The sequence below is a fragment of the Peromyscus leucopus genome, chromosome 10 (assembly GCF_004664715.2).
Source record: "Peromyscus leucopus breed LL Stock chromosome 10, UCI_PerLeu_2.1, whole genome shotgun sequence".
In the NCBI taxonomy this organism is placed as follows: domain Eukaryota; kingdom Metazoa; phylum Chordata; class Mammalia; order Rodentia; family Cricetidae; genus Peromyscus; species Peromyscus leucopus.
The window spans coordinates 92,832,263-92,859,948 of record NC_051071.1 but is presented as its reverse complement, the minus strand read 5'-3'; the positions used below and the strand labels follow the sequence as shown (position 1 = coordinate 92,859,948).

Sequence of the window (27,686 nt, the reverse complement as noted above, 5' to 3'; positions counted from 1 at the left end):
ATACGTGGACATTAGCCTGTCAACAAAAAATGAAGATGGGACAACCTCAACTCACACACACACACACACACACACACACACACACACACACACACACTAAACTTCCACTATACCATCTTCCTGGCAAGTTCTGACTTTCATTATATTAGAACTTACATACTGGCTTGGTGTTATACAAACTCGTAACCTCAGCACCTTCAGAGAACAGAAGACTGCCTGAGCTCAAAAGTTTGAGACAAGCATTGAGAATTTATAGTTCTGATAAAAATTTGTTTATCATATAGTACCAGGATCTTACAAAATGTCTTAAATTAAAAAGGAGAGAGATTAAAAATAAGGCCTACTACAGTCTCTTCCGGAGCTGCTACCAAGTCTCGCTTAAGTCTGCCTGCTCTTCTGAATCAGTCTTTTCTTTTTCTTCTACTTTCTTCAAAAATCTGGGCATACTTTCATGACGCTTTTTCTAAAATCTCCACTTCTGCTTTGTAGCTGCTTGCTGAACATGCTGGAGCCTAACTCAAAAGGATGGCTTGTCCGATCTTCATGTCTGCCTATTCCACCAGCTGCCAAGATCTACAGCTTGCTTGTTCTTTTGTTTTTCACTTAAATGCTTAAAAAGAAAAAGAAAGGAAGGTATATTATTTTTACAACATTTCAATCTGTAGTTTAGGGACAAAACATTTTAGCAAAAATGGTAAATATTTTTACATGTGCCACAACACCTATGTGGAAGAAACAGCTGTGAGGTCTGAAATTCTCTTAAATTTGGAACAGGGTAGGACAGAGACATACTGTCTTTCAAATACAAAGCTCAATGCAAGCTGCCTAAATAGCCTTTTTTAAAAAGATCATTTAAGATGAAAACACAGTATTTATTAATGTTATAATAGGGGCAAAGGAAATGAAAGCAAAGGTCTTTAAAGATTAGCTCAAGTAAGTAAAAGTAGAATTAGAAAATCCTTCTCTCCCTAAATAAATAAAAGCAGTTTACTACTGAACCGGTGTGTATTTTTAAGCAAATACAGAAGAAAAACTCATTAGCTCTTTAAAAAATACACACATTTAATGTTGGTCTGTTTTAATTCTAAGTAAAGCAATTTCAAAAATACAAACTGAACATCAGAGCCATGTGAACCACCATGATAAAAGAAAACAGACATTCACAATAATTACGTCTAAAGACAGTTCAGCTTGATAAATTGTCTTCTGAGTATCTCAAAGAACTACTAAAAATACTGCTGGTGTTCAGTTAGAATTAAAGGATTTTGGGGAAATGAAATATGATACAGCTAGAGTGAATAAGGATACACGGGAATTACATTTTGCATTACCCCTAGATATAAACAAACATTCAAAAATCAACACAATCGCTGTGTGTTATTCAAAATATTGCAGCTGCAGGAAAGGCAACTTTAAATTAATAGCTAGGGGAAATCAAGTTTTGGTGGAGGTGAACATAAGTGACAGTTTGTAATTTGCACTTTGTAAAGCTCATTTATACCTGGGTCAACCAGGAACCAAATGCAGGACAATGAAGTTCTCTGCTTCTTTTGGCTATAATGTGACAAGAAAAGTCATCTTTTGAAGATGCTTAAAGAAGTAAAGCATGTTTCTTTAAAAACAGTCAAATAATCAATTAATGGAATAAATAAGCACTAACCCACAGTTTTACCATTCTGTCATCAATACACTTCACAGATTTTTCATTTTGGCAGAAATTCCCCATGTTTTGTCTAAAATCCACCAATGGTTTAAAAAGTAAAATGAAGAGCTACCTAAATAATATTTTTCAGTTTACTCTTTGGCTAAGAAAGAAAGAAAACAAACAAAACAAAACAAAAAGAAACAGAAGACAACTCTAACATGTGATAAAAGAAACTTTTTTTAACATGTAAAATAAAAATATCAATTTAAATCTTGGTACATTTTATAAAAACAAGAGGTAATGTTGTAATAAAACAGCAGTTAGCCTCAGCTAGCAACATACTGTTTGTTAACCCTGTGCAATAAAATACTTTGTTCATACTACGCTTATTCAAACATGACTAACAATTACTACAGACATTTCAGGAGTCTTCACCGGGCTCCTACAGACTTACTGTTAAAACTGAGACATTTACAATCATAATGTGCCACGATAAATTGAAAATGTCACTTCTAATAGGATAGTGTAGATATCACTTGAATTTGTTTTAGGTATTTAACAGCTGAGTTACAAGGACTGAGAAGCATTCTAAAGCCCATGAACACTGTTGTTCACACCCTTCTTCAGCACACACTAAACTTGTGTGACACATTTCTCTTCATACATAGCAAGCAACAGCACCCAATAAAAGCCTGAGAAGAAATGCTGCTGTGTAAATACTGCAACTATTCCTGAAGAAATAATTATGGGATATATACTCCAAAGCTGCCCATTCCCATAATTTGTATTGCATAGGTCACATAATCACACACACATATATACACATGTGTGTATACATGTACATGCAAAGAATATATTAAACGACAATGAAGTCTAGTCACAGAGCAATTTACAGGCTCAATATATTTTTTACATTTTGCTTGAAAGAAATTTCATATTTTACAGTCTTTCAGTAGACATTATATACACTGCACTTTATGAAATCTAAAGGGTATGAAATAAATTTTTCCAACATTTTGGTAACAAAACACACAATGTCTCTCCAAATACTTGTGCTATCTACATGATCTGTTTGCTCTGGTAATCACTAATCACAAAAATGGACTCAATGGAATAATTAGAAAAAGTATCTAACACCATGCATGGGTTTGAATCAGGTTTAATATCCTATCCTAGAAACATTCTACAAATCTTAAGATTTAAAAAAATTAAGTCTCTCCTCTGATTTTTAAAAGATATCTTTTTATGACAACATCCGCAACATTGACACGTACATGTTAAGGCTAGTATCATCTCCTTGGTGATTTTTTTTGTTTGTTTTCTGTTTGTTTGTTTTTTTAAGAAAGATAATAAAACCCACACTCTTTTAGGGCTTTAAACTGTACCAACAGAAAATGAGTGCAGTGAACATAATGTTCAGTCCTACAGTCAGGACGCAGTCGCTCCTTCCCACTCCACAAGGTACTGCACCTTCCCATCAAGTGTCACCCGGCGAGCCAAAACTCGGTATTTTTCACCACACGCTATTCTGCCCGCAGCACCAAAATAACTAGTGATGGAGTTTTTCAGGTGGTTGAGCTGCAGCTCCTGATCGGCTAAGTTATTCAGGACTTCTGTGTTAAGTTCTTCAAACTGGTATTCTTCTTTGCCTTCATCATCTTTTACAACTTCTGAGTTCTGAATCTGGAGTGCTCTTCTTGGAAGGCGACCTCTTCTTCTCCGCAGATGTGGTATTGCAGCAGGCCAAGCTCTTCCTGTGCGAGTTCTTTTTCTAGAGTCAGATAATCTAGGGTGGGGAAAAGAACACATCTCCTAAGCTGTTTTTCTAGCTGGAGTTTAAAATCTTTGCATTGGCAAAAGGCTGTGATTGATTCAGACATTTAAAATACAAAAAACATTCCTAAAGCAAGGCACGCACTTTTAGACCCAGAACTCTGGAGGCAGAGGCAGGCAGATCTCTGTGAGGCCAGCCTGCTCTACACAGTGAGTTCCAGGACAGTCAGAGCTACATGGAGGCCTGTCTCCAAAAAAGGGAGGGGTAGGGGGTTGGGGTTAGCTTTAACAGAAAAGTGTACAGCTTTTGCATAATGGCCAGTCCACATATTCTCTAACAAATTTGGTACACACCTATAATCTTGGTATACAGTAGATTGAGGCAAGAGGATTGCCACGAGTTTCAAGTTCTGGGTTGAAAAGCAAAGCATTTAATGTAGGGGTCCTCAAGATCGCTGAGTAAATAAAGGCACCTGCTACCAAACTGACAACCTGAATTTGACCCCAGAACCAACAAGATGAAAGGACAGCACCAACTATTTTATGACCTCTACCCACACATGCTTGTGCATATCCACATCCAAAATAAATGGGGGGGGGTGTATGTGTGTTCATGTGTGTGTCTGTCCATTACTAGGGACTGAATCTAGGACCTCATGCAAGAAAAAAAATGTTTTAAGAATAATTTTAATGTGTGTGTGTGTGTGTGTGTGTGTGTGTGTGTGTGTATCTGTCTGTGTCTGTCTGTCTGTCATGAATGCCACATATACAAAGATGCCCAGAAAGGCCAGAAGAGGCATTGTAAGCTGGCAGACGTGGGTGCTGGAAACCAATGGGGTCCGCTCTAAGCACTTTTAAACCACTGAGCCATCTCTCCAGGCCAAAGGAGGGAAAAATTCAATAAAAAATGTAGTGCTTGTATTCTAAAAGCAAAGATATTCAAATGATTAACAACACTACTCCTCAAAAACCTCAAGGTTCACTTAAATCAATATCAACTGCTAAGTTATTCATTCATCATTATACAAAGAAAGAATCTGAAAGGAAATCAGGGCTACAAACAGAAATCCATTCTCAAAAAAAACAACAACAACAACAAAAAAAGAACTTACGCCCTTGCTCAAGGCAATGCATTACCTACCCACTCATGCAGGCAATCCTAATTAAATGCAATGGGAATAAATAAATAGATAAAATGTAGGACTTGTTGAAAAGTAAAATAAGAGGGGTGTGTGTGTATGTGTGTGTATTTGTATTGGGGGGGGGGATCAAGACAGGGTTTCTTTGTGTAGCCTTGTCTGTCCTGGAACTCACTCTGTAGCCCAGGCTGGCCTCAAACTCACAGAGATCCACCTGCCTCTGCCTCCTGAGTGCTGGGATAAAAGGCATGTGCCAACACTGCCTGGAACATCGGTAATTTTTATTTTGAAAGAACGAGTAAACTGTTTTTAAAAAAAGTAAACAGGGAAACTCTTAGGTAACTTACAAGACTGAGAAAACATAAAGTTTATAAGACTCACTCAGGAGGCAGAGTGGGACAGATATCTGTGAGTTCAAAGCCAGTCTGGTCTACTAAGCAAGTTCCAGAGGAACTGTTACAGAGGAACCCTTCTCTCAAAAAAAAAAAAAAGGAAAAGAAAAAAAGGAAAGTTACAAGACTCATAAGCCTCCTCCCTACAGTTATAAGAACAGTGAAAACTCACCGGGGAGGGACTGCTGTGGGATGTTCTGTACGGCAAATGTGTTGCTCTGATTGGTTAGTAAATAAAGCATTGATTGGCCAGTAGTCAGGCAGGAGGAAGTATAGGCGGGACAAGGAGGAGAAGAATTCTGGGAAGTGGAAGGCTGAGTCAGAGAGACTGCCAACTGCCACCATGACAAGCCACATGTGAAGATGCCGGTAAGCCACCAGCCACGTGGCAAGGTACAGATTTATGGAAATGGATTAATTTAATCTATAAGAACAGTTAGCAAGAAGCCTGCCACGGCCATACAGTTTGTAAGCAATATAAGTCTCTGTGTTTACCTGGTTGGGTCTGAGTGGCTGTGGGACTGGCGGGTGACAGAGATTTGTCCTGAGTGTGGGCAAGGCAGGAAAACTCTAGCTACAAGGAACTCTTTTTGGAGCTATCTACAAGTTATGCAGGGACTTTCGGGGCGACGTAGCTTTCATGAGTTGTCAGCTATGCTTCACTTTAAGTCACCTATGGTCCTGTAAGTCACCCCCTAACTCCCCCCGAAAAATTCCTCACTATGCTTAAAATAATAATAATAATAAAATAATAATTTTATTAAAAATTAAAAAAAAAACAAAAACCTAAGCCAGGCAGTGGTGGTACACAATTTTAACCCCAGCACTCAAGGCAGAGGCAGGCAGTTCCAATCTCTGAGTTTAAGGCCAGCCTGGTCTACAGAGGAAGTTCTATACCTGCCTCGAAAAAAATAAATAAAATAAATTTAAAAAACCAGAGTAGGCCTGGCGGTGGTGGTGCACACCTTTAAACCCAGCACTCGGGAGGCAGAGCCAGGTAGATCTCTGTGAGTTCGAGGCCAGCCTGGTCTACAAAATGTGATCCAGGACAGGCACCAAAACTACACAGAGAAACCCTGTCTCAAAAAAACCAAAAAAAAAAAAGAGAGAGAGAGAGGAGGGAGAGAGAGGGAGGGAGGGAGGGAGGGAGGGAGGGAGGGAGGGAGGGAAAGAAAGAAAGGAAGGAAGGAAGGAAGGAAGGAAGAAAGAAAGAAAGAAAGAAAGAAAAAGAAAGAGGAAAAAAACCAGAGTAGGACCATAAAACGCCTACCCGTAATGCCTGGGAATGCTAGATGAGGTAGTTTCTTTCGCACTGGACGCACCCGTGAGGTCCACATCTGAGGTACTGGACGAATGTGCGATTCCCTCAGTTCTCCTGAGACAAAAGAATTTAAACGGTATAACAACTATATTACATAACAATAGAAATACTAATTCCCTCACAAAGAAAATTCCTAGGAAAGAAAAAAATTAACTATTTACCCTATAGAACAAGGTAAATCCAACGCAGAATTCTCTGAAACTGATTCCTTATCCTGGAAAATTACCAAAAAAAAAAAAAAAAAAAAAAATTAAAGAAAGGAAAAAAACATACTAAAAGGACAGTTCTCCTGTAACTGGAATAAAACACTCAATAATTGCACAGGCCTTTACTGAGAACTTTTACAAACCCTCTTACCAAATGTGGCTCAGCAGTTTTCTGAATCATTTTTCTTGTATATGGGCCAGGAGGACGACCTACAGATTTCTTCTTTCCTTTCTTTTCTATCCCATTGCTTATGTCCCTGAAACAGAAGGAGAGTTTGAATGTAATCTTTGCTAAAACAAAAAGGTCAGTGGCTTCACACAGCTAATGAAGTAACTTTAATTACATAAAAGTGTTCTCTTTACTGTAACTCTAATATATGCCTATCACTTCAAGATTTTAAAAATAATCAATCACCAGATAGCCATAATTGGCTAGATTTTAAAAAATTTTACTACTAAAAATGACTACAAAATTAGTTAGTCTTGTGAAAATACCAGTATTAAAATTTCAGCATCCATCAAAAGTTCAGTTCATCTGTAAATATATAGCCACATACATAATATCTCATATGATATACAAACATATAAACTCTTGAGTGACACCATCAGAAACAGATCAAGCCAAAAGTAGCAGAACATAAACAAGAAATAAAATCTTCCATACTGGGGACAGGGCCACTGACAGGTGAAACAGCAACGAGAAAATCAATCTCAAAGCATAAAGCTAAGTACCAAGCAACACCAAGGGGGAGTCCAAAAGCCAAGGGTGTCTCTGGAAGAAGAGGGGAACAAAAGGTACAACCAGCAGAACACAGACTCCATCAACAGCAGCTGCTCCAGAGGGGACGTAAGAGGGATACAGAACGTTTCCTGGGCTCACAACAGACACTCACAAATAAATACAAGAAAGCCAATAGTGAAACAAAAGCAACACTACTATAGTAGGCTGGAAAGAAGACAAGCCAGGTAGGTCCAGAAGTCCAAGGTCTTAAGGACAAGGAGGGATGGGGGACACACCTTTACAAGATAATCTAAAGACAATGTGAAGAGGACCACTGAACTCAAAGTATAATGCACTCAGCCTGAAGAGGACCAGAGTACACATAGGGCCCAGAAGGAAGGCAGGATGCTTTGAAGGAAGCTGAGCCCTTCTTAGTAGCATGAGGTAACCTGAGAACTGCCACAGATGAAGCATCCTACTAACATCATCACAGCAGTGTGGCATTTGTGGGATTCTTTTTTTCTAATCTATAATGGCAAATGATAGTAAAGGATTAGATAAAATTGGAAAATGGTAGGAATAAGCATTTCCTTTTTTAATGAAACCATACAGTAGTATGTACTCTATTAAGACCTTAAAATAGCTATAAGGCATGGCCAATGCTTTATGAAGACATTGTCTCACTCTCCAGCATGACTGTTCCACACTTCCCTCTGCATATTGCACTTTCAAGCAACCTTACATCTCACATTTCCTTGACAAAACAGACTCCCAGCCAATAACTTTATTCTCTAATTTCTACAATCCTATCTATACCCATATTTTGGCTTTTTTCAAGCCATTTCATCAGAATGATGTTTCCTCTGCTATCAAAAGCTATTCTCAGCCGGGCGTTGGTGGCGCACGCCTTTAATCCCAGCACTCGGGAGGCAGAGCCAGGCGGATCTCTGTGAGTTCGAGGCCAGCCTGGGCTACCAAGTGAGCTCCAGGAAAGGCGCAAAGCTACACAGAGAAACCCTGTCTCAAAAAACCAAAAAAAAAAAAAAAAAAAAAAAAGCTATTCTCAGACTGAGGCAATAGAACCCTTCCCTTTGGTTTCTCAAAGAGGCTAGGTTCACTCTGTGCTACACTCATCTTTTCTTATCCACTGGGTCATTCTTGGTACACAAAAATAGATTCAAATTATTTCCTAACTACTAAAACAGCCGTCATGTTCTACTATCATTCCCATCTTCAGCTGCCAATCCATTTGTCTGCTTCACTTTACAGTAGAGCTTCTCAGCTTTGACGACAGCTTCCTCTCCATTCTTTTCTGGCTAATTCAGGATTCTCAATTCCCTTCTATTCCTCTTCTCTTTATTATCTTCATTATTATTCTGCCTATGTTAGTGTCCCTGACATGCAGGAGAAGCATATTTTTATACATAAAGCAGGAAGTGCAGATACAGTCACACTTCATTCACCTCAGTCCAATCTTTACTACTCTAAATATACTACTTTTGTCAAGGTCACCAATAACATGATGTTACAATATCCAGTAAACATTTTCCTCTTGCATTTTACTAGTTTCCAGTATCATTTAATTTATCCATCATTATTGAAACAATTAGCTTCTTTTGGTTTTCGTCACATCAAAGCTCCTGGTTTCCTTGTACCATGCTGGTCATGATGTTCTCATCTCCTTTGTTTATTTTATACTTTCCAATTTTATAAATTTCTAAATCCAGACACCATCTGCAATCCCATTCTCTTCTCTAGTTGTTCCCTAGATCATTTTATTCATTCTGACTTTAGAAATCAGCTTTTAAGTTTCTATCATCTATCCTAACCTTAGAAACAGAAGTCACCTACATATCATTTTATATATGTCACAAGAATCTCGACTCAATGAACAGAAACAGGAAATGTTCCAACCACCTCACTATCATGTTCTTTCTTATCCTGGTAACAAACCAGCATCCATGAGTTGATCGAGCCGGAAATTTGGAATCTGTTAGCTTATCCTTCCTCCTTTTTTCTCATAAATTTAGTTCAGTAGCAAATCTCATCAAATCTCCCAAAACCTATTCACTCCACTTCACTGCCCAAGCAGGCATCTCATCCAGACAAAACAAGTCTTTATCTTTTCCTACTTCTATTCTAACCTCTGAACTACCTTCCAAATAATTGTTTTAAGGACAATTAAGTCTGCTTACATTTAAAGAGCAACCACTGTTTGGTGGGAACAGGGGATGCCCATCTACAAGTTGCTGTATGATCAAGACCAACCCAATCTTTTAAATATCCAATCCTTACTCTCTAGTTCCCACTCACATCAAACTAGTTTTCTATGGATTTCTGAACTATGTCTCATGGCCTCCACACCTGTACTGCACCCTGGAGTATTTTGCCCCTTTATTCTTCATACTGTTAGATTACTCTACATTAAGTCTCCAATATTACCTTATATAGTCCTTCCTTACGCCTCCTCTTTCAGTACATTGTTCCCATCTCTACTGACCCAGTGGGGTCTAAAACAGTGTGTGAACTCTAAATGGCATCAGAATAATCAACAATTATTTTACTTGTTTATTACATATTTTCCTCACTATAGTGTAACCCCATCAAGGAAAAGGGAAAAGTATGTCTTGTCATTATATCTTCAGCACTAGAAAGTAAGGCATCTGATGAAAGTGCTGAATGAATAAAAAGTAAATCAACAAATGTAAATATTTTATTTCTTTAAATCAACTGTCTATTCTTTGAATGCCAAAAGCCTAAAATAAACAAACATCTAACATCACATTTTCTTACCTTGTCTAGGAAGGAAATCATGAAGTGGATTTGGAGTTGGGGAACTAGTCCAGGTCACTGGGCCACTTTCACATGCTCTAATGAGACCATATAACACACATATGCAGTCACAGAGAACACTACACCACAGATCAACTTTTACCTTGAATCAGATATAGGTTTGGATGCCTTTCTGCCTTTAATTTTAAATTCATGGGATGTTCCTTCAGGTTCTTTCTCTGCTTTGAAAGCCACGTTTGGTGGCACAGGAGGAACACGAATTCGCAACCCAAACAAATGCTTCTTCTTCTTTATTTCTTTCCCAGACATAAACCTAAATATTTGAAAAAATTTACTAAAATTTTAAAAACTGCACATATACGTGGAAGACCTAACTTACAACTTTCAGATACAGGCCCTTATGAATAAAAAGCTACCCATACCACAAAAGTATTTTCCCCTTGATTTCCTTGATTCTTATCTACCCCAGAGCAGGCTACAGATTCTGATCTACAGGCTACAGGCTATCATAGGTGGAAGGGAGAGGGCAAGAATAGAGAAAAGTTTCATGGTCATCTTCTTCCAAATATGGCTCCTGGATTAGGTGTGATAACAGACACCTACAGTCCCAGTACAAGGGAAACCAAGCTGGGAGGACTATCTGAATTCAGGTTTTTGTGGTTACTCCTGTTATGAAACAGGGTCTCATTATGAAGGTGAACTGGCTTTGAATGCATGATTCTCCTGACTCAACCTGCTCAGTGCTTGACTTTATAATCCTGCTTCTGGCTCTGAACCCAGGACCTTGGGCCAGCCTGATCATACATCAATACCCTGTATCTAAATTAATAATTAAATAACTAACTGCATAAAGCAAGTATTTAGTCCCAATAAATTCTATTTCAGAGTATATTTGTAGCACACAAAATCTGACCAGAAATAACTTTTTAAAAGAGGCCATCTCTAAAGACCCAGAAAATCAAATGAGTATATAGAAGGCCAGACATCAAGTTGAAAGCAATTTAGACCCTGTAAGTGTTAGTATAGGCTTAGGCCTCTAAAAAACACACTCTCCCCTGGCCTACCTTTAGTCTTTAAGATTTTTGTAACCAAACAGTTCCATGTACCTTAACTCTACCAGAGCCTTACTGGCCAAAAAACCTCTATCAGTCAGTTGTTTGAAATGTTCTTCACTTTTATGCACATTTAAGAATGTGCAGCTCTCATTTCTACCAGTAACAGATGTATTTCTGATACTTTAAGGTGGAATTAAGGATTGATTCAAACAATATTTTATCAGTACAATTAACTACTCAATTACCTTATACTTTTTCAAGCTAATTTAAACATCTAGTTATAAATAATTAAAACATATCTAATAAGAAAATAACTGTCAAGTTCAAGACAGCAATTTGGCAAAAACAAAACTTTTATAATACACTGAAACTGTCTGGGAGTTGCATACATACATTTATAAAAATTTCTTTGGCATTTGGAAAATATTTTCAAGAAATGCAGACATGCTGATTTTAAAGGAGGAAGGAGGGTGGTCTGTACAAGAACATAAGATCTTATCAGTGGATCATCACTCATCAACACTACTACTCCTCAGGAACTGACAAATAGCAATAACCGATCTTAAAGAGACCCTCCATTTCTTTGTGTATTCCCACCAGCTAACAAGATTTCACTTTATATTCACTATTTTGCATTACAAAGTTATTACTGAAAAATGACTTCTTCAGGAGAACAGACTAAATCCAGCCCCTCCGAATACTGACATGCTTCCCACCACCCCTTCTCAGAAGTATTACTCTTTTCTTCCCAGCCTCCTAGAATCCCTGCTTTACTTTAACCAAAAGAGACTAGGATATTAAACATTTAGAATGGTACGTGCTTTTTACATACACCAATCCCAAAATTCTTAATGCCCTTTTTCTTTACACTCACTATCTCCCTCATAGGGATATGTAAAATAAATCCACTTACATGGTCTTGTAATCATTTAATGCCTCCAGAACATGCTCATATCTTTCAGATTTGGGTGTGTCTGCCAGCTGTGAAGTATTAAGAAATAATATACTATAATTTCATTCATTAGTAATATACAAGTGCTAGACAGAGCTAAAGGATGCAAAGAAAAGTATACTGACTTGTGTTCAGAAGACCTAACATCTATTCTGTGTCCTCACTGATACTATGTGACCTACCTAATTCCATTTAACCTCAAGACTTACTTTTTAAGTTACAAGAGAAAAGTTTAAACTTTATACTAATTTTGACAGTTTGTTACATGAAATATAACATTTTTGTGAAGCAATTACACATTATAAACACTACAAAACTGATATATTAGTAGTTATATTCAATTTCTTATAACTCTATGACCTAGGGAAATATACCTCTAATGTTATACATAATCTCTAAATAATCTCTACAGTAACAACAAAATCATTGTGAAACTGGGTTATTTTCACAACTGTACACTTTAGTCGGTCCCAAATATCTCAGCACTTTTTCAACTTCACAAATCACTTTTTAAAAATCTATATATCTGATGTTCTATTTTGTTTTAGTAGCACCTCCCCATCATTGTACCTCTCTTCAAAATCTAAAGGTTGGCCCCACTTATAGCGTGCGTGCGTGCGTGCGTGCGTGCGTGCGTGCGTGCGTGTGTGTGTGTGTCAGAGAAATACAGAGAAAACCAATTTAAATTAAATCCACAAGCATTTAAAATACCATAGTTGGCTTGTAAGTTTACAGTAACATGTTCTTTATCAGTTGAAGTTTCCAAGCCCAAAGACACATCAAGTAATAGAGAAACTCAATCTGCCAAAAAGAATATGGGAGCTAGAAAGACACAAGTCATTATTCCAACTCTGTGTTATAGACAAGTTAACATAAAAGTTGTTAGGAACATAAGTAAAACCATTTTGTGTGACTCCAAATAATGTAATGCCTTTAAGATAGGAGCCTGCCACTAGGCACCTCAGACTGGAGATAGTCACCCTACCCTAATCTCTGTTATATTAATGAACCAGCCACAAGACAACTCAAAAGGAAGTCAGCCCAAGACATGCCTTGATATACTGACAAACTAACTTGAAGGTGGCACTGACAGAGTAGTGAACCAACCCCACACTGTACACACTGAAAGCAGAGGCAAAGCCAGGTGGAGCTCTGTGAGTTTGAGGCCAGCCTGGTCTACAGAGCAAAATACAGGACAGGCACCAAAACTACACAGAGAAACCTTGTCTCAAAAAACCAAAAGAAAGAAAGAAAAGAAAAACAAAACAAAACATGACAACACTTGGAAAGCAGAGGCAGGCAATCTCTGAGTTCAAGGCCAGCCTGGTCTGCAGAGCAAGCACCAGGACAGCCAGAACTGTTACAGAGAGAAACAGGGGCGGGGGCCCACATGACACACATTAGATAAAACACTTTTAAATAGTGCCCACGAGGACTGCACTGCAGTGCTCCTGAGATGTGGCTCACTGAACTTCCTGCATTGTTGTTGACCTCACACATGCCCACCAGTCAGCACTAGATGCTGGGTAATTCTCTCATGGACCATCTGGACCTCCACCAGTAACATCCTCCTGGCCAGCCACAGCCTGAAAGACTTCATAGGGACAAAGTCTCCTCACCGGAGGAAATTCCCCAGTGGATCTCTGCACAGCATTTTCTGCCTGCCTGAATGTTTCCCACTAGGTGAGATGTCTGTTTAACTTTTATATTAGTATGGTATTATAAGGAATACTTGGGTGAATAAACCAATCATATTCACAAGATAAATCTTGTGTGGACATCCTAACTGCCAAGCATCTCACAGTTCATAGGCCATAGGAAGATGAACGACTCAAATTCTCCTGGCTAGAAAAAGCACCAGAACCTGACCTTCAAATGGTTATTCTTTCAATGCTTTTGGTGTCAATGCTGGCTGTCATAGGTAAATTACATGCTCCTTCACTGTCAGACTGTCCTCTCCATCTGAGATACCCACAACAGTTTGGGAAGGTTTTGAGGATTGAACATAGGGCCTCACATTATCAAAAACACATGTTCACAGGGTTTGGTGGTGCACACCTTTAATCTCAGCCAATCAGGAGGTAAGGGCTGGTAGATGTCTGTAAGTTCAAGGCCAGTCTGGTCTATAGAGAGAGACCTTGTCTCAAAATAACAAAACAAAACAAAAACACAGCACAAGCTCAACCCTCTGACGTTCACTCTCAGGCACAGAATTTCTATTTAAGGAAGAATGAAGTAAACAGACTTTGAAGTCTTCAAGAAAATAAGTAAGCCCTAGATCTAATTCAACTTTTTATCAGGACCACAAGAGACCCAGTATGCACTCACTATTACTAGTGGTAGAAGCTAAATCATTACTGAACCTCATATGTCATAAGCATTATAGTTAGGCAAAAGCTCCCTACAACTCTTCTGCCCTGTTTTACAAGACAGCTCTGCAAATATCTCAAAGTAGTTTTCATATATGTTTAAGATCAGGTTCAAATTTCTAATAGTCTCATCATGTGATTATTTCATATAAACCATCTGGCTAATTCCATCTACCTCCTTCCTGTTTCCCCCCTTCTCACCCAAATCTGAAATCATACCAGATGACCTTTTAGCTAATAAAAAAAAATCTTCATTTTATATGTGTATATATATATATATATATATATATATATATATATATATATATATATATATTATTGTGCTTAAATTTAAAGGCAAAAAGCAAGGTATAGTGGCACATGCTTTTAATCCCAGCACTCAAGAGGCAGAGGCAGGTGGATCTCTGTGAGTTGGAGGCCAGTGTGGTCTACATAGTGAGGTCCAGGGCAGCCAGAGATACATAGTGAGATCCTATCTCAAAAAAAAATAAAATAAAATAAAAATAAAAGCAGATCTTTATAAATGCTCCCCATACCTACCCCTCCTTAGCAGTACAGTACTAAAGATTAAAGTGAGAACTCCATACACATAGGCAAGTATTCTGCCTGCCTCTGCCTCCCAAATGCTGTGATCAAAGTTGTGTGCCAATTTTTTTTTTTCAGCTCAAACTTCCAGATATTTTATCTTGATTCCGACATCCTTTCCAAAGACTAAGACAGAACTTTGGCCCTCTTTTACAAGCTCCATCAGGATTTCCATAAATAATTCTCTTATTGTTTTTCAAGTCACTTACAAATCCACTTAACTTTTACTTTAATTAATTCGAATTTCAGTATCTTATCTGAAATCAATTATAATTTGTCTATACTATGTCTATAGCATTTGATAAAGCAATGTTGTATATATGAAAGGACAGTATTTAGAATATTTATTCCCTTAAGGTTTTTTTTTTTTTTTTACTGCTTTATAAAACTTCAAAATTAACTTATAGGAAATATCAACTTCTGGTGGGCAGTGGTGGCGCACGCCTTTAATCCCAGCACTCCTGAGGCAGAAACAAGCAGATCTCTGAGTTCAAGGCCAACCTGGTCTACAGAGCAAGTTTCAGGAAAGCCAGGGCCATACAGAGAAACCATGTCTCAAAAACCACCAGAACAAGCCAGGCAGTGGTGGTGCACACCTCTAATCCCATCACTCGAGAGGCAGAGGCAGGCAGATCTCTGTGGACTCATGGCCAGTCTGATCTACAGCGCAAGTTCCAAGACAGCCAGAACTGTTATATAGAGAGGAAAAAGAAGAAATATCAACTTCCTATTTTGCTGAGAATTACCAAGAAAATTGACTTCCTATTTCTGAAACCTATTTCTTTTAACTTTTTGAAAATTTCAGTTAATTCTTTCAGTTCCCCATGGTTTCTCTCAAATTTTATCTGTAAGTTGCTATAGAACACTCTGTTTTGTACAGGGCCATATCTTTTAACTCATGTAAGAGAGTAAAAGGCCCTCGATCTGTGTTTTATGAACTAAAAGTACAACTATGGTGGTATGAATTGGACTACTTATGTCATCAGCGGCTTTTTTCCCCCCTCTCTTTTTCTTTTTCAATTTTAGTTTTTTGGACACAGGGTCTGGATGTCCTAGAACTTGCTCTGTAGACCAAACTGGCCTGGAACTCAGAAATCTGTTGGGCTGGTTTCTGTGATACCATATTACCATATTTATATAAGCCCAAGATGACCTAGTGAAATTATGATACTCCTGTATCAGCAACCTGAGCACTTAGATTATAGGTTTGTGATCACATGCCCAGATAACACTTCTGGCATTTATTTATTTGTTTCTTTGATTGTTTATTTATTTATTTATTTTCCATGCAGGGCTTCTCTGTTGTTTGTTTATTTACTATTAATTATTTTCCATGCAAGGTTTCTCTGTGTAGCCTTGACTGTGCTAGAACTCACTCTGTACACCAGACTGGCCTTGAACTCAGAGATCTGCCTGCCTCTGCCTCCGAAGTGCCAAGATTAAAGGCATGCACCACCACTGCCCAGCAGGCTTGTGTTATTTCTATACAAATGTAAATGCTACTATTTAAAATATAACACTTCCTTCAATAAAACATACTCTTTGACAACAACTTATGTTTTTGACACCAATACAATATTAATATATAGCAATTAAGGTCCTAAATATTGCTGTTAGTGAGACTTTTCGAGACAGGGTTTTCTCTATGTAGTTTTGGTGCCTGTCGTAGATCTCACTCTGTAGACCAGGCTGGCCTCGAACTCACAGAAATCCACCTGGCTCTGCCTCCCGAGTGCTGGGATTAAAGGCATGAGCCACCACTGCCCGGAGAGACTTTTTTTACTTAAAAATATATATCTATTACACTCCATTATCACCAGCCATCTTTCTCCCACAGTATCTTGAGTTCCCTCCACCTTTCTCTCTACTCAAAAGTAAGGCCACGCTACCTATAGCCTGCTGTCATTCTTGGTAGTTTAAGGTTTTAAGACTACAATTCACAGAAAGACTACAATTCACAGAAATTAAATTATTCAAAATTCAAAGATTTAAAAATCATAGTAGGAATCAAAAAACAACTGATATCAGGCAGAGTTCAGAATCTATTAGTATCTTATGTTAAACCCCGAAGTAATCTAATATAAACACTTCAACTAAAAAACATTAAAAGTAACTTTTCCTATTATGTCAAATTTAATATTGTTATATTAAATGTTTTAATTGTCCCAAAGAAAATACTTCAAAACATAGAACTAATTTAAACTATACTACCTACATATGATAGTCACAAAGATGGGGGGAAAAAAAACATAAAACTATCAATTATTAAGCAGGTATGATGACCTGAAAGCTAGCGCTTGGGAAGCTAAGAGATCACTGTCTAAGTTTCAGGCCAAGCTGGTCTGCACAGAAAGTTCCGGACAAGCTAGGGCTATACAATGCAGCTATATCCAAAAGAAATAAAAATTTCAAAAGCTTCTGACATAGTTACAAAAAGTTTTAAAGTAGGCACAGTTGCTGGGGATGTCTTTCTGTGTGCTGTGAATGTGTGCTGCTCTCATTGGGACCACCACTGCACAGCCTGTGTTTTTCTTTTTGAGACACGATCTCCCTTCTTAGCAGACTGGCCGTCAATCGGTCGTCAGTTTGTAGCAGTCCTCTAGCTTCGGTCTCCCTTAGCTAGGACTACAGGTCTGTTACACCACATCCAGCTCTATATTACTTTTCCACAAGCTGTTTGTAGTACCAGCACAGGTAGCTAACCCTTTGCAAAGGAGACATCAGAAGAAGTCACTCTGCAACTGAATATTCTACTACTGACTGGATCCCAGCATTCCTAGACATTAGAGATATGTAAGAGAGAAAGAATATTGGATATATTGTTTAAGATTTTCTATAGGAAACTGAAAAAGGAAGAGAAATTATACATAAGACACCTAATACAAAGAATTTTCCTAACAGTTCTATCTTTAACTACAATGATTCTTACTTTGGAATACGGAAGAATTAAATAATTTATTTCCACCATGTGTAAGTTTCCCAAGACAAGGAACATAACACAGTAAAAGAGCTAGTTGTGATATTCCAAAGTTATTTCAGAAAACGTAAAAAAAAATGTTAACTTTAGTTGTCTGACTTGTTCATGTATCTTCACTGTCTTTAAAAAAAAATAAAAAAAGACATCAAGCAGCTTTAAGATCACATACCTCTCCAGGGTGCAATCTATCCCAGTTTTCATTAATGTATGTCATAAGCTCAAGTTCAGAGTCAAAGTATTTCTTCTTGTGAATAACACTTAGGTTGTAAAGGCATAGGTGTGCTATATCTACCCTGAAATCCAAAAATAATCAAAATATACGAAAACAGTGTTTTTGATTATTGTTAAGAAATCAGTTTTTAATAAAACCAGTATATAAAAGTAGTGTAATAAAACCAAAGTGACATACTTAGGTGAATAGGCAGTCAATAACCTAAATCATAGTTGCAAAACAATAAACTGTTACATATGAAGAAACTGGAAAGCATTAGCTTATCTGAAATAATTATAAACTAAAACATACCCAAATTACTTCTTAAATGAATTTAAAAAATATCTAGCACCAGGCTGTAGTGGTGCATGCTTTTAATCCCAGCACTCAAGAGGCAGAGGCAGAGGCAAGCAGATCTTTGAGTTCAAGGATAGTGTGGTCTACAGAGGAAGTTTCAGGACAGCCAGGACTACCCAGAGAAACCCAGTCTCGAAAAAGGAAAAAAAAAAACCTGGCTATGAGGGAAAATGACCGATAATTAAGATCACTGTGTTTCACTACAAAGCAGACTGTTCATTACTGGGCCTGGTGCCATCTGCATGACTTAAGGCATCATCTGTTCTTAAGTACGTAAAGCTCCATAATCATTTGTAAAATCTGCCAGGCGGATGGTGGCACACACCTTTAATCCCAGCACTCAGGAGGCAGAGGCAGGTAGATCTCTGTGAGTTCGAGGCCAGCCTGGTCTACAGAGCAAGACCCAGGAAAGGCACAAAGCTACACAGAGAAACTCTGTCTCGAAAACAAAAAGAAAAAGAAATAAGAGCTAGGTACAGAGAACAAAATTTTATACACTTTTCATATGATATGGTACTTCTTAAAAAAATAGAAAAGTTCATGCTTACCACTGTAATGGTAGACGTTTGAGGTATTCTGGTCCAGAACTGCAGACAGAGCAAATAAATGTATAAAACCTAAAGAAAGAAAAAGAAAAAAAAAAAAAAATCAAAGTTGTTTTTTGTTTTGTTTTTCACAGTCCATGGAGGCTTTTCATTAATGTGTTTAACACTGCTATAGAAAGAATCCCAGGATTTTTCCTCCTGTGTTTTCTTTCTTTTTTTTTTTTAGATTTATTTATTATGTATACAGCATGTATGACTGCAGGCCAGAAGAGGGCACCAGATCTCATTACAGATGGTTGTGAGCCACCATGTGGTTGTTGGGAATTGAACTCAGGACCTATGGAAGAACAGCCAGTGCTCTTAACCTCTGAGCCATCTCTCCAGCCCCCTCCTGTGTGTTTTCATCTTTCTTCTTCATGGCCCATGATGCCAGCTGAGGTTGTCAGTACAGTGAAGCCAAACTGACGGGATGGGAGCAGATTGTTCTGCCCTTTTTCTAGGTCTTTGAGTTGCACATCAAATCTAGGGCTTATCACCCCACACTTGTTCAACCTGCCTGTGAGGTTCACGACGATTTTCCCAGCTCTGTGGTCGTCAATGATTTCAAACTCAGCAATGTAACCATGCTTCATCATCACAGTTAGGAACCTAACAATGACTGTGGAGCAGGGCCTGATGAGGACCTGGCATTTGCATTGTTCTCAGCATTGTTGATGCTCTTGAGGGCATCAGCTAGGACATTCATGCACACCATAGTGACGGCGCAGAAAGATGGTGGAAAAAGCTCAAAGTTTTGAGTATTCAAAGGTAAATATAAACTAGTTAACAATTACAGCCAATATTCAGCAAATGATATAAGGCTTCATAATGAAAAGACTGATACACAAATCAAAATGTAATTTCAGTTGTGACAGTAACAACAATAATGATTGAAACTCCTGTCTGGGGGCAAGGGACAATTTCTTTAACCATTAGAGAATTCTGAAGTTGACAGATTCACCAGTATTCACACGAATAGCTTGTATGTGCCAAAATCTATGATGGCTATTTCTATAAGCATTATTTCACTCAATGTTCAAAATTACCTGTAAAATAAATTCAAAAGCACACCAAGGTCAAAAAGACAGTAATTTTTACATACACTAAGATTTAAAACAAAAATTGATACGAGGGATCAGTAAGTCAGCTTTACTGATCAGTCTTTTTCCTCCTAGAGCTCACTTGTCCTACCCTAACATCCTGACATAAAAGAACACGCTATCTGCTTTCACGAGTCTTTAAACTTCATATTTAATTTCTATGTCCTTTGAGATTCCTGAAGGAAGGATGAGAATAGTTTAGAGAACTGTAGAGTAATAAAGACAAATGTACACACTGAGACAATGCTTAAAAGCTTTCCTGAATAATATTCAAAAGCATGGAAAGTATATATATATGAAGCATGTTTACTGTTCAGTATTTTCCCTGAGTTGATCCCTTTACACATCACTGTCAAAATTATTTTTGGAAATCTGAAACTTCGAACTAACCAAAACTACAAAGCAGCCATGACAAACCAATCACTGAAATTCAAACGTTCTTCTTACCTATCTCCAAACAGCATTGGCTTTTGAAGGCATTGTACACAAGCCTCATGAAACCACTGCTTACATCTGCAACACTGCAACATCTTTAAATACCAGCTGCCAAAACAAAAGCGCAAATTAATACCTTTTGTTTGTTTGTTTGTTTTTTGAGAAAGGGTTTCTCTGTGTAACAGTTTTGGAGTCTATCCTGGATCTCACTCTGTAGACCAGGCTTGCCTCGTACTCACAGAGATCCACCTGGCTCTGCCTCCTGAGTGCTGGGATTAAAGGTGTGCGCCACCACCGCCCAACCAAATTAATACTTTTTAAAACAATATCCCGCTATATAATTCAAGACTGGCCTCCAACTCACAACCCTCCTGACCTCTCCAGAGCTGAGATTACAGGCGTGCACTACCACTGTCAGGCTAAATTACTACTTATTGATGAGGTAAGGGTTCCTTTAAAAAAAAAAATACTGCATTATATAATAACCAAAAGAGTTCTGATAAAAGTATTACATTTCGGCTGGAGAGATGGCTCAGAGGTTAAGAGCACCTACCTGCTCTTTCAGAGTTCCTAAGTTCAATTCCCAGCAGCCACATGGTGGCTCACAACCATCTGGCGATGAGATCTAGCGCCCTCTTCTGGCTTTCAGTCATACACATAGATGGAATATTGCATACATAATACTTTTTTTAAAGTAGTTAATAATTTCTGATATACTTAGTATTAACTTTTTCCCCAAAAAAGGTTTGTAATATCAATTATTTCATCCTTCCTCTTCTATATGGGGATGTATATGCTCTTTAAGCATAAATAATATTTCAAGTCAATAATGCCTTTGATCTCTCTCAAATCACAAGATTCAGGGGTTTTTGCTTTTTGTAGTGAGGTCTAATTCAGGTCGTTACACACTATACCAATGAGCTGCACACCCAGATAGCACTTTTTATTTTGATTGTTGTTTTTCTTTGTTTTTTGTTTTTTGGAGACACATCCCAGGCTAGCCTCAAAATTGAAGATGACCTCAAAACTGGGTCCGTCACACCTCTCTAGTACTAGGATGAATTACCACTTCACCCAATTCATGAGGTGCTAGGAATCAAATCCAGGACTTCAAGCCTGCTAGACCAGGCACAATTAGAGTTGAGCTATATCCTCGGCCCTCTTTTCTTTTCTTTGAGTATCATTTTGAGGTTGACCTTGAACTCCTGATCACAACCACACCCAGTTGTTTAAAATATTTTTTTAAAATTGGGTTCTAACTGCTGCACAGCTAGTTTCAAACTTCTAGGCCAGGGATTCTCAACCTGTGGGTTCCAATTCCTTAGGGGTTGTTAAAGGATGCTTTCACAGAGGTCACCAAAGACCATCAAAAACCACAGACATTTACATTATGATTCATAAGAGTAACAAAATTAGTTATGAAGTGGCAACAAATTAATTTTATGGTTGGGGGTCACCACACCATAAGAAACTATATTAAAGGGTCACAGCATTAGGAAGGTTGAGAGCCACTGTCCTATGTGGAAGCAGCCAGCCTTCTTCAGCCTCCTGAGTAAATACAACCACAGACATGTGCCACCGGGCCTGGCTCTTAGGTGGCTTTTTTTTAAATTTTTGTGTATGTGTGGTTGCCTGCTTCTCTGTATATGCATCATGTGCATGCAATGTTTTGCAGAGGCCAGAGAAGGTACCAGATTCCCCCACCCCGGGAACTAGAGTTAGTAGTTGTGAGCTGCCGGTGGGTGCTAGGAATGAACCCAGGTCCTCTGCAAGAGCAGTAAATTCTCTTAATCACCAAGCCATCTCTGCAGTCCCTGTTTGTTTGTTTGTTTGTTGAGACAGGATTTCTCTGGGTAGCCTTGGCTGTTCTAGAACTCACTCTGTAGCCCAGGCTGGCCTTGAACTCACAGAGATCTGCCTGCCTCTGCCTCCCAAGTGCCGGGATTAAAGGTGTGCCACATCACCCCTCCAGTCCCTATATTTTTTATTGATGTACCTGTATGTGGCTATATGCATGTTGAGTACAGTTGCCCACAAAGCCCAGAAAAGGGTGTTGGATCCTCTGGAAGTAGAGTTAAAGGTGGCTGGTTGTGAGTCACCCAGTGTGGTTGCTGAGAACTCAACTCAGATCCTCTATGGGATCTAATGTCCTCTCTGACCTCTGAAAGCACTGCACTCATATGCATATGATCCATATACAAACAAATCCACATATACAAATTTTAAAATCTTTTAAAATAAACATAAGAATCCCAAGTATGGCTCTCTAGTACCTGGATAGAATATTTCTTTAGTAAAAGCCTCATCTGGACTCTATCATTTAACTAAAATCTCTCTTAATTACTCATTCAAATAATATTAAGCATATTTAAATTTTTAATTTTAAGCATACCAATTTTTAAATGTATAATCACATTAAATATAACATCTAATGAACCGAGTAAACTTCACACTCCAAAGTGGCAAACTGGGCCTCTACATCACACATTTTCCTCTATAATTTATTTTAATGTCATGTCTGATGTAAGCAAAAAAGAAGAGGGAGGAGGGAAGAGGAAAGAGAGGATGGGAAGGAGGGGGAAAGAAGAAAAACAGGACGGTATTTCCTCAGAATTTTTATTTTAACTGATTCTTTCATACATTTGCAATTCACTATCATTCTTACACCTCAGTCAGTCATAATAAGTCATACCAAGCATGGTAGTAAGCACCTGCAATCCTAGTGCTCTTGAAAAGCCTGCCGAATTTGAGGTCAATTTGGAAGTATATACAATAGACCATGTCTCAAACAAGAAAAAGAGGTCTTCATAACGTTTTTTAAAAAAGAAAAAAGATAGTGTGCATTATCAAACGTCACTTCAAAGGACATTTAGACAAGCGTGTTTACTTACTCGCCAGGGCCTCCACAGTAGCAGTAACACTGCTGGACGTTGGTTTTATGACCCGCATCCCACTCAAGGTCTGCCACACTATAGGGCAAGGTCTGCTTCATGACTTGCAATGCTTTGGCATTTGGTCCTTTCTTAAGCGCACCACCCCTCTATATATCAGAGGGAAAATATTTGAAAAAGTGAAGGTCAAATTTTTTTACCAAATTTTCTAATTAATAACTCTATAATTTAAAAATGCCTGACACTTCTGAAATAATTTCCATTCTAAATTTCTGATATCATATTGTCTGATCTGTTATTAGTAATATATTTATTTTGTTGTCTTCTTTCAATTTATTGTCCCAATCCCCACACCACTATCAGAAAGTACAAATAACTGCAAGCCATTTAAGGATCATTATTAAAACAATAATTCTTTCTAACCAGCACTAGCTGCTAATTTCATTCAGAACAAACTTCCAATGTACACAGTCATTTCAATGATAATGCCTTACAAATTCTATCTAGGGCTTTAGCCCAAAACATTTTAAAAGATACCTTTGTTGTTGTTGCAAAAACACACTGTCGACAGAGCCATTTTTCATCTGAATCAATCACACTCGAATCAATATGAGGTGTGTGACACAACTGATGATACCCTTAATATCAAAAAAAGCATAAAGCAAATTCTATTTTATTAACAAATACTGCAGAACATAAAATTTTCTAGAAGGTATTTTAGTTTTAGTTTTGTTGTTCCCTACATTATAAATGATAAATAGATCTTGCGATAAAGTTTCAAATTAGCAAGACAAGTATTTACAGTCATTAATCTTCAATAGGCTCATTCGGTATTTATAAAACTAAGAAGAATGAATGTTTACCTTGACCACACTTATCACATATAACCATTTCATTGGGAGCTTCTGAATACTCTTCTTGACATATTGTACAGACCATTTCCCCACTCCCAGTGGCTCCTGAAATATGAAAAGCAACATTAAACAGTCATGAAGAATTTCACAGAACTTTTATTACTCAGTGTAGCCATATGGCCTTCTCACCATGACAATAAACTTCAGAACTGTTTATTGTATTCTTTTATAAGAGTTGTGGTCATGGTGTCTCTTCACAGCAATAAAACCCAAACTAAGACACTGGAAAAGATTTATTAACACTAGAACTACTCTGTAGAATACACATCTACTCAGGTTTGTGTATTCACTCATCTTATACATTAGTATCACGAGACCACAGGAAATAGGCAAGGAAGTTATGTGCTCCCTTTCTGGTCTTAAGAACAGTTCTTTTTACTAATTATGAAAGAGGCTGGATACCAAGAATTTCGTGGCTGAAGTCTAGAAATATAGTGTTTAATAATATACCTGAAGAGAATTCTACTGCAACAAAAATTGGAAGTGCTAATTACCTAAGTAAGACATTACTGTTTCCTTAACTTTTTTTTTTTTTTTTTTTTTTTTGAGACATGTTTTGTCTGTGTATCCCTGACTATCCTGCAAATTGATCTATAGACCAAACTGGCCTCAAACTCAAAGATCTGTTTGCCTGTACCTTCACAGTGCTGGGAATCAAGTACCACTACCACCCTTAAAAAAAAAAAGCCTACCTGGTCTACAGAGTGAGTTCCAGGACAGACAGGACTGCTTCACAGAGAAACCCTATCTTGAAAAACAAAACAAAACAAAAAAAACAAAACAAAAAAAAACCTCAGGTGGGTGGTAGTGGCACACACCTTTGATCCCAGCACTCAGAGAGGCTGAGACAGGTGGAGTTCTGTGAGTTCCAGGCCAGTCTGGTCTACAACCAGACTGTAGTTCTAGAATAGCCAAGGCTACAAAGAGAAACCCTGTCTCAAAACAAAACAAAACAAAACAAACCCTTCTCTGGGCAGTGGTGGTGCATGCCTTGAGTCTCAGCACTTGAGAGGCAGAGGCAGGTCAATCTCAGAGTTCATGGCCAGCCTGGTCTACAGACTGAATTCCAGGACAATCAGGGCCACACAGAAAAAACTGTCTGCAGGAATGAACTGGACACTTCAAGGCCAGGTGTATGGCACACACTTTTAATCTCAGCACTCAAAAGACCAGGGGCAGGCTGCTCTCTGTGAGTTCAAGGCCAGCCTGGTCTACAGAGCTAGTTCCAGGATAGCCAAGGCTACACAGAGAAACCCTGTCTCAAAAAAACAGAAAGAAAGAAAAGGGAAAAACAAAAAACAAAAGAAAACCCTGTGGTGGTAATCTAATTGAACTGAAATGTGATTTTGATTGTATGTTAATAAATAAAGTTGCCTGGGGGTCAGAGCTATTAGAGCCATAGACAGAGTGTGGCGGTGGTGGCACACGCCTTTAATCCCATAGTTCTCTGTGTGTTCAGGGATACAGCCAGCATTGGAGACATATGCCTTTAAGACCTAGGGGGCTGTACATTCAGACAGTGACGAGGCAGTCATGTGTTTGGGTTTACAACCAATGAGAAGGCAGAACAATAATACTATAAAAAAGACGTACAGACAGGAAGTAGCTCTCTTTCGGGAAGCTGGGACACCGCAGGAGGAAGGGTGAGATTTTAGCTCTGAGCTCTGACCTCTCAGCTTTCTCTTTTACATTGTTTCTGTGTTTCTTATTTAATAAGACGGTTGGTTACATCAACAAAACCCTTAACTTTGTTTGGTGACTTTCTCGAGACAAGGTCCTACTATATATCCCAAACTGGCCTGGAACTCACTATGTAGCCCAGGGTTTGCCTTGAACGCTTGTCACATTAGTTCAGCCTCGGTCTCCCAATACATGGTAATATATTTCTTCTACCAGAGCATTTTCACACAGCCAGTTTTCAAAATCATAACTCCTAATAGCTGCATAACATTCCATCTAGTGAAAGAAAACAAATTTGCTTTACTATATCTTTATCTATAACATATAGGTAACGTAGAAGGTGCCAATTATTATTTTGCTTGTAGCATTGACTATTTATTTAGGTCTTCTGTCCCTTCCAAATTTTGTTTCCTGATATACTTAGTGGGACCTGTTCCATAATTCCTAGGCTTATAGCCATAGTTAGAGAGTAGTCAATCTGAGCATAGCCTCATTGTGCTAAGTGTGTTGTTTCACAAGACAGGGCTATATAGCTCCAGCCAGGAGGAAGTGCCTAAGATGACTCCCACTACATCCATGTGGACTGGTGAAGAAGAAGGCAATTCTGCAGAAAAGGAGTTATTAATCCAATAAACTATGTATTCACCTCAAGAAACAAACATAAGAAACTTGGGAATTAGCTTTACTTGTGAAATCCAAGTATACCTTTTTAATATCAAATTTACAAGATTACTGGCCTAGCTTAATTGCACATGGTCTTCCTTACAACAGATTAAGCCATCTATAAAGTCCTAGCTTTTTCGTCTTAGTTATACCAAAATGCTGGGCAGAAGAGATAGTTCAGTGATTAAGAACACTTGCTCTTCAACCACAAGTATGAGTTCAGATCCCAACAATCATAGGCATTCCTACAAATATTTGTAAACCCAGCTCAGATGGGGGTGGTGTAGCAGGAATGTTAAAAGTTCTTACTAATAAAATCAAACCTGAAGCTAGTTATTGGGGTGAATGCTAGAAGATCAGAGGAACAGAACAAGCCACAGCCAATTCCTCAGCTGATCCTGTTTCCTTCAGACTGGAAGCCTGAGTCCTCATCCAAATGGATCTCAGCTGAACTGCTGCTCAAAAGCCTAAAAGCTTAACCAGTCACATGCTTCTAGTTTCTAATCCTCACGCCTTATATATCTTTTTGCTTTCTGCCATCACTCCCTGGGATTAAAGGCTCACTTTGTGGGATTAAAGGCGTGTGTCACCATGCCTGGCTGTTTCCAATATGGCCTTGAACTCACATAGATCCAGATGGATTTCTGCCTCTGGAATGCTAGGATTAAAGGCATGTGCTACCACTACCTATCCTCTATGTTTAATATTGTGGCTGTTCTGCTTCTGACCCCAGATAAGTTTATTAGGGTGCACAATATTTTGGGGAACACAATACAACCACAGGGTGGTATGTGCAGAGACAGAATAATCACTGGGGTTTGCTGGCTATTAGCATCAGTGAGACACTAGACTCAGGTTCAGGGAGAGACCCTGCCTCAAATGAATAGGTAGAAAGTGATAAGAGTACAATATCCAACACATTC

At 38.3% G+C, this 27,686-nt stretch overlaps 1 protein-coding gene and 1 pseudogene across 4 annotated transcripts in view; both read right to left on the bottom strand.

Annotated features, from left to right (window-relative positions):
• Window positions 1–1,042: 1,042 nt before the first annotated feature.
• Window positions 1,043–27,686, bottom strand: part of Mtf2 (metal response element binding transcription factor 2) — a 44,946-nt gene continuing 18,302 nt past the window's right edge. For all 4 annotated transcript variants that reach the window (XM_037209285.1, XM_028867395.2, XM_028867396.2 and 1 more), the window contains 12 exons: window positions 24,370–24,465; window positions 24,044–24,144; window positions 23,507–23,655; window positions 20,628–20,723; window positions 19,045–19,113; window positions 18,098–18,221; window positions 11,959–12,026; window positions 10,133–10,303; window positions 6,628–6,733; window positions 6,432–6,484; window positions 6,220–6,324; window positions 1,043–3,431 (listed from right to left, as the gene is read on the bottom strand). In XM_037209285.1, the coding sequence (XP_037065180.1) occupies window positions 3,074–3,431; window positions 6,220–6,324; window positions 6,432–6,484; window positions 6,628–6,733; window positions 10,133–10,303; window positions 11,959–12,026; window positions 18,098–18,221; window positions 19,045–19,113; window positions 20,628–20,723; window positions 23,507–23,655; window positions 24,044–24,144; window positions 24,370–24,445 (1,476 nt within the window). In that variant the 5' untranslated portion in view covers window positions 24,446–24,465 and the 3' untranslated portion in view covers window positions 1,043–3,073. The remainder of the gene's footprint in view (window positions 3,432–6,219; window positions 6,325–6,431; window positions 6,485–6,627; window positions 6,734–10,132; window positions 10,304–11,958; window positions 12,027–18,097; window positions 18,222–19,044; window positions 19,114–20,627; window positions 20,724–23,506; window positions 23,656–24,043; window positions 24,145–24,369; window positions 24,466–27,686) is intronic.
• LOC114691828 lies at window positions 19,389–20,621 on the bottom strand (annotated as a pseudogene).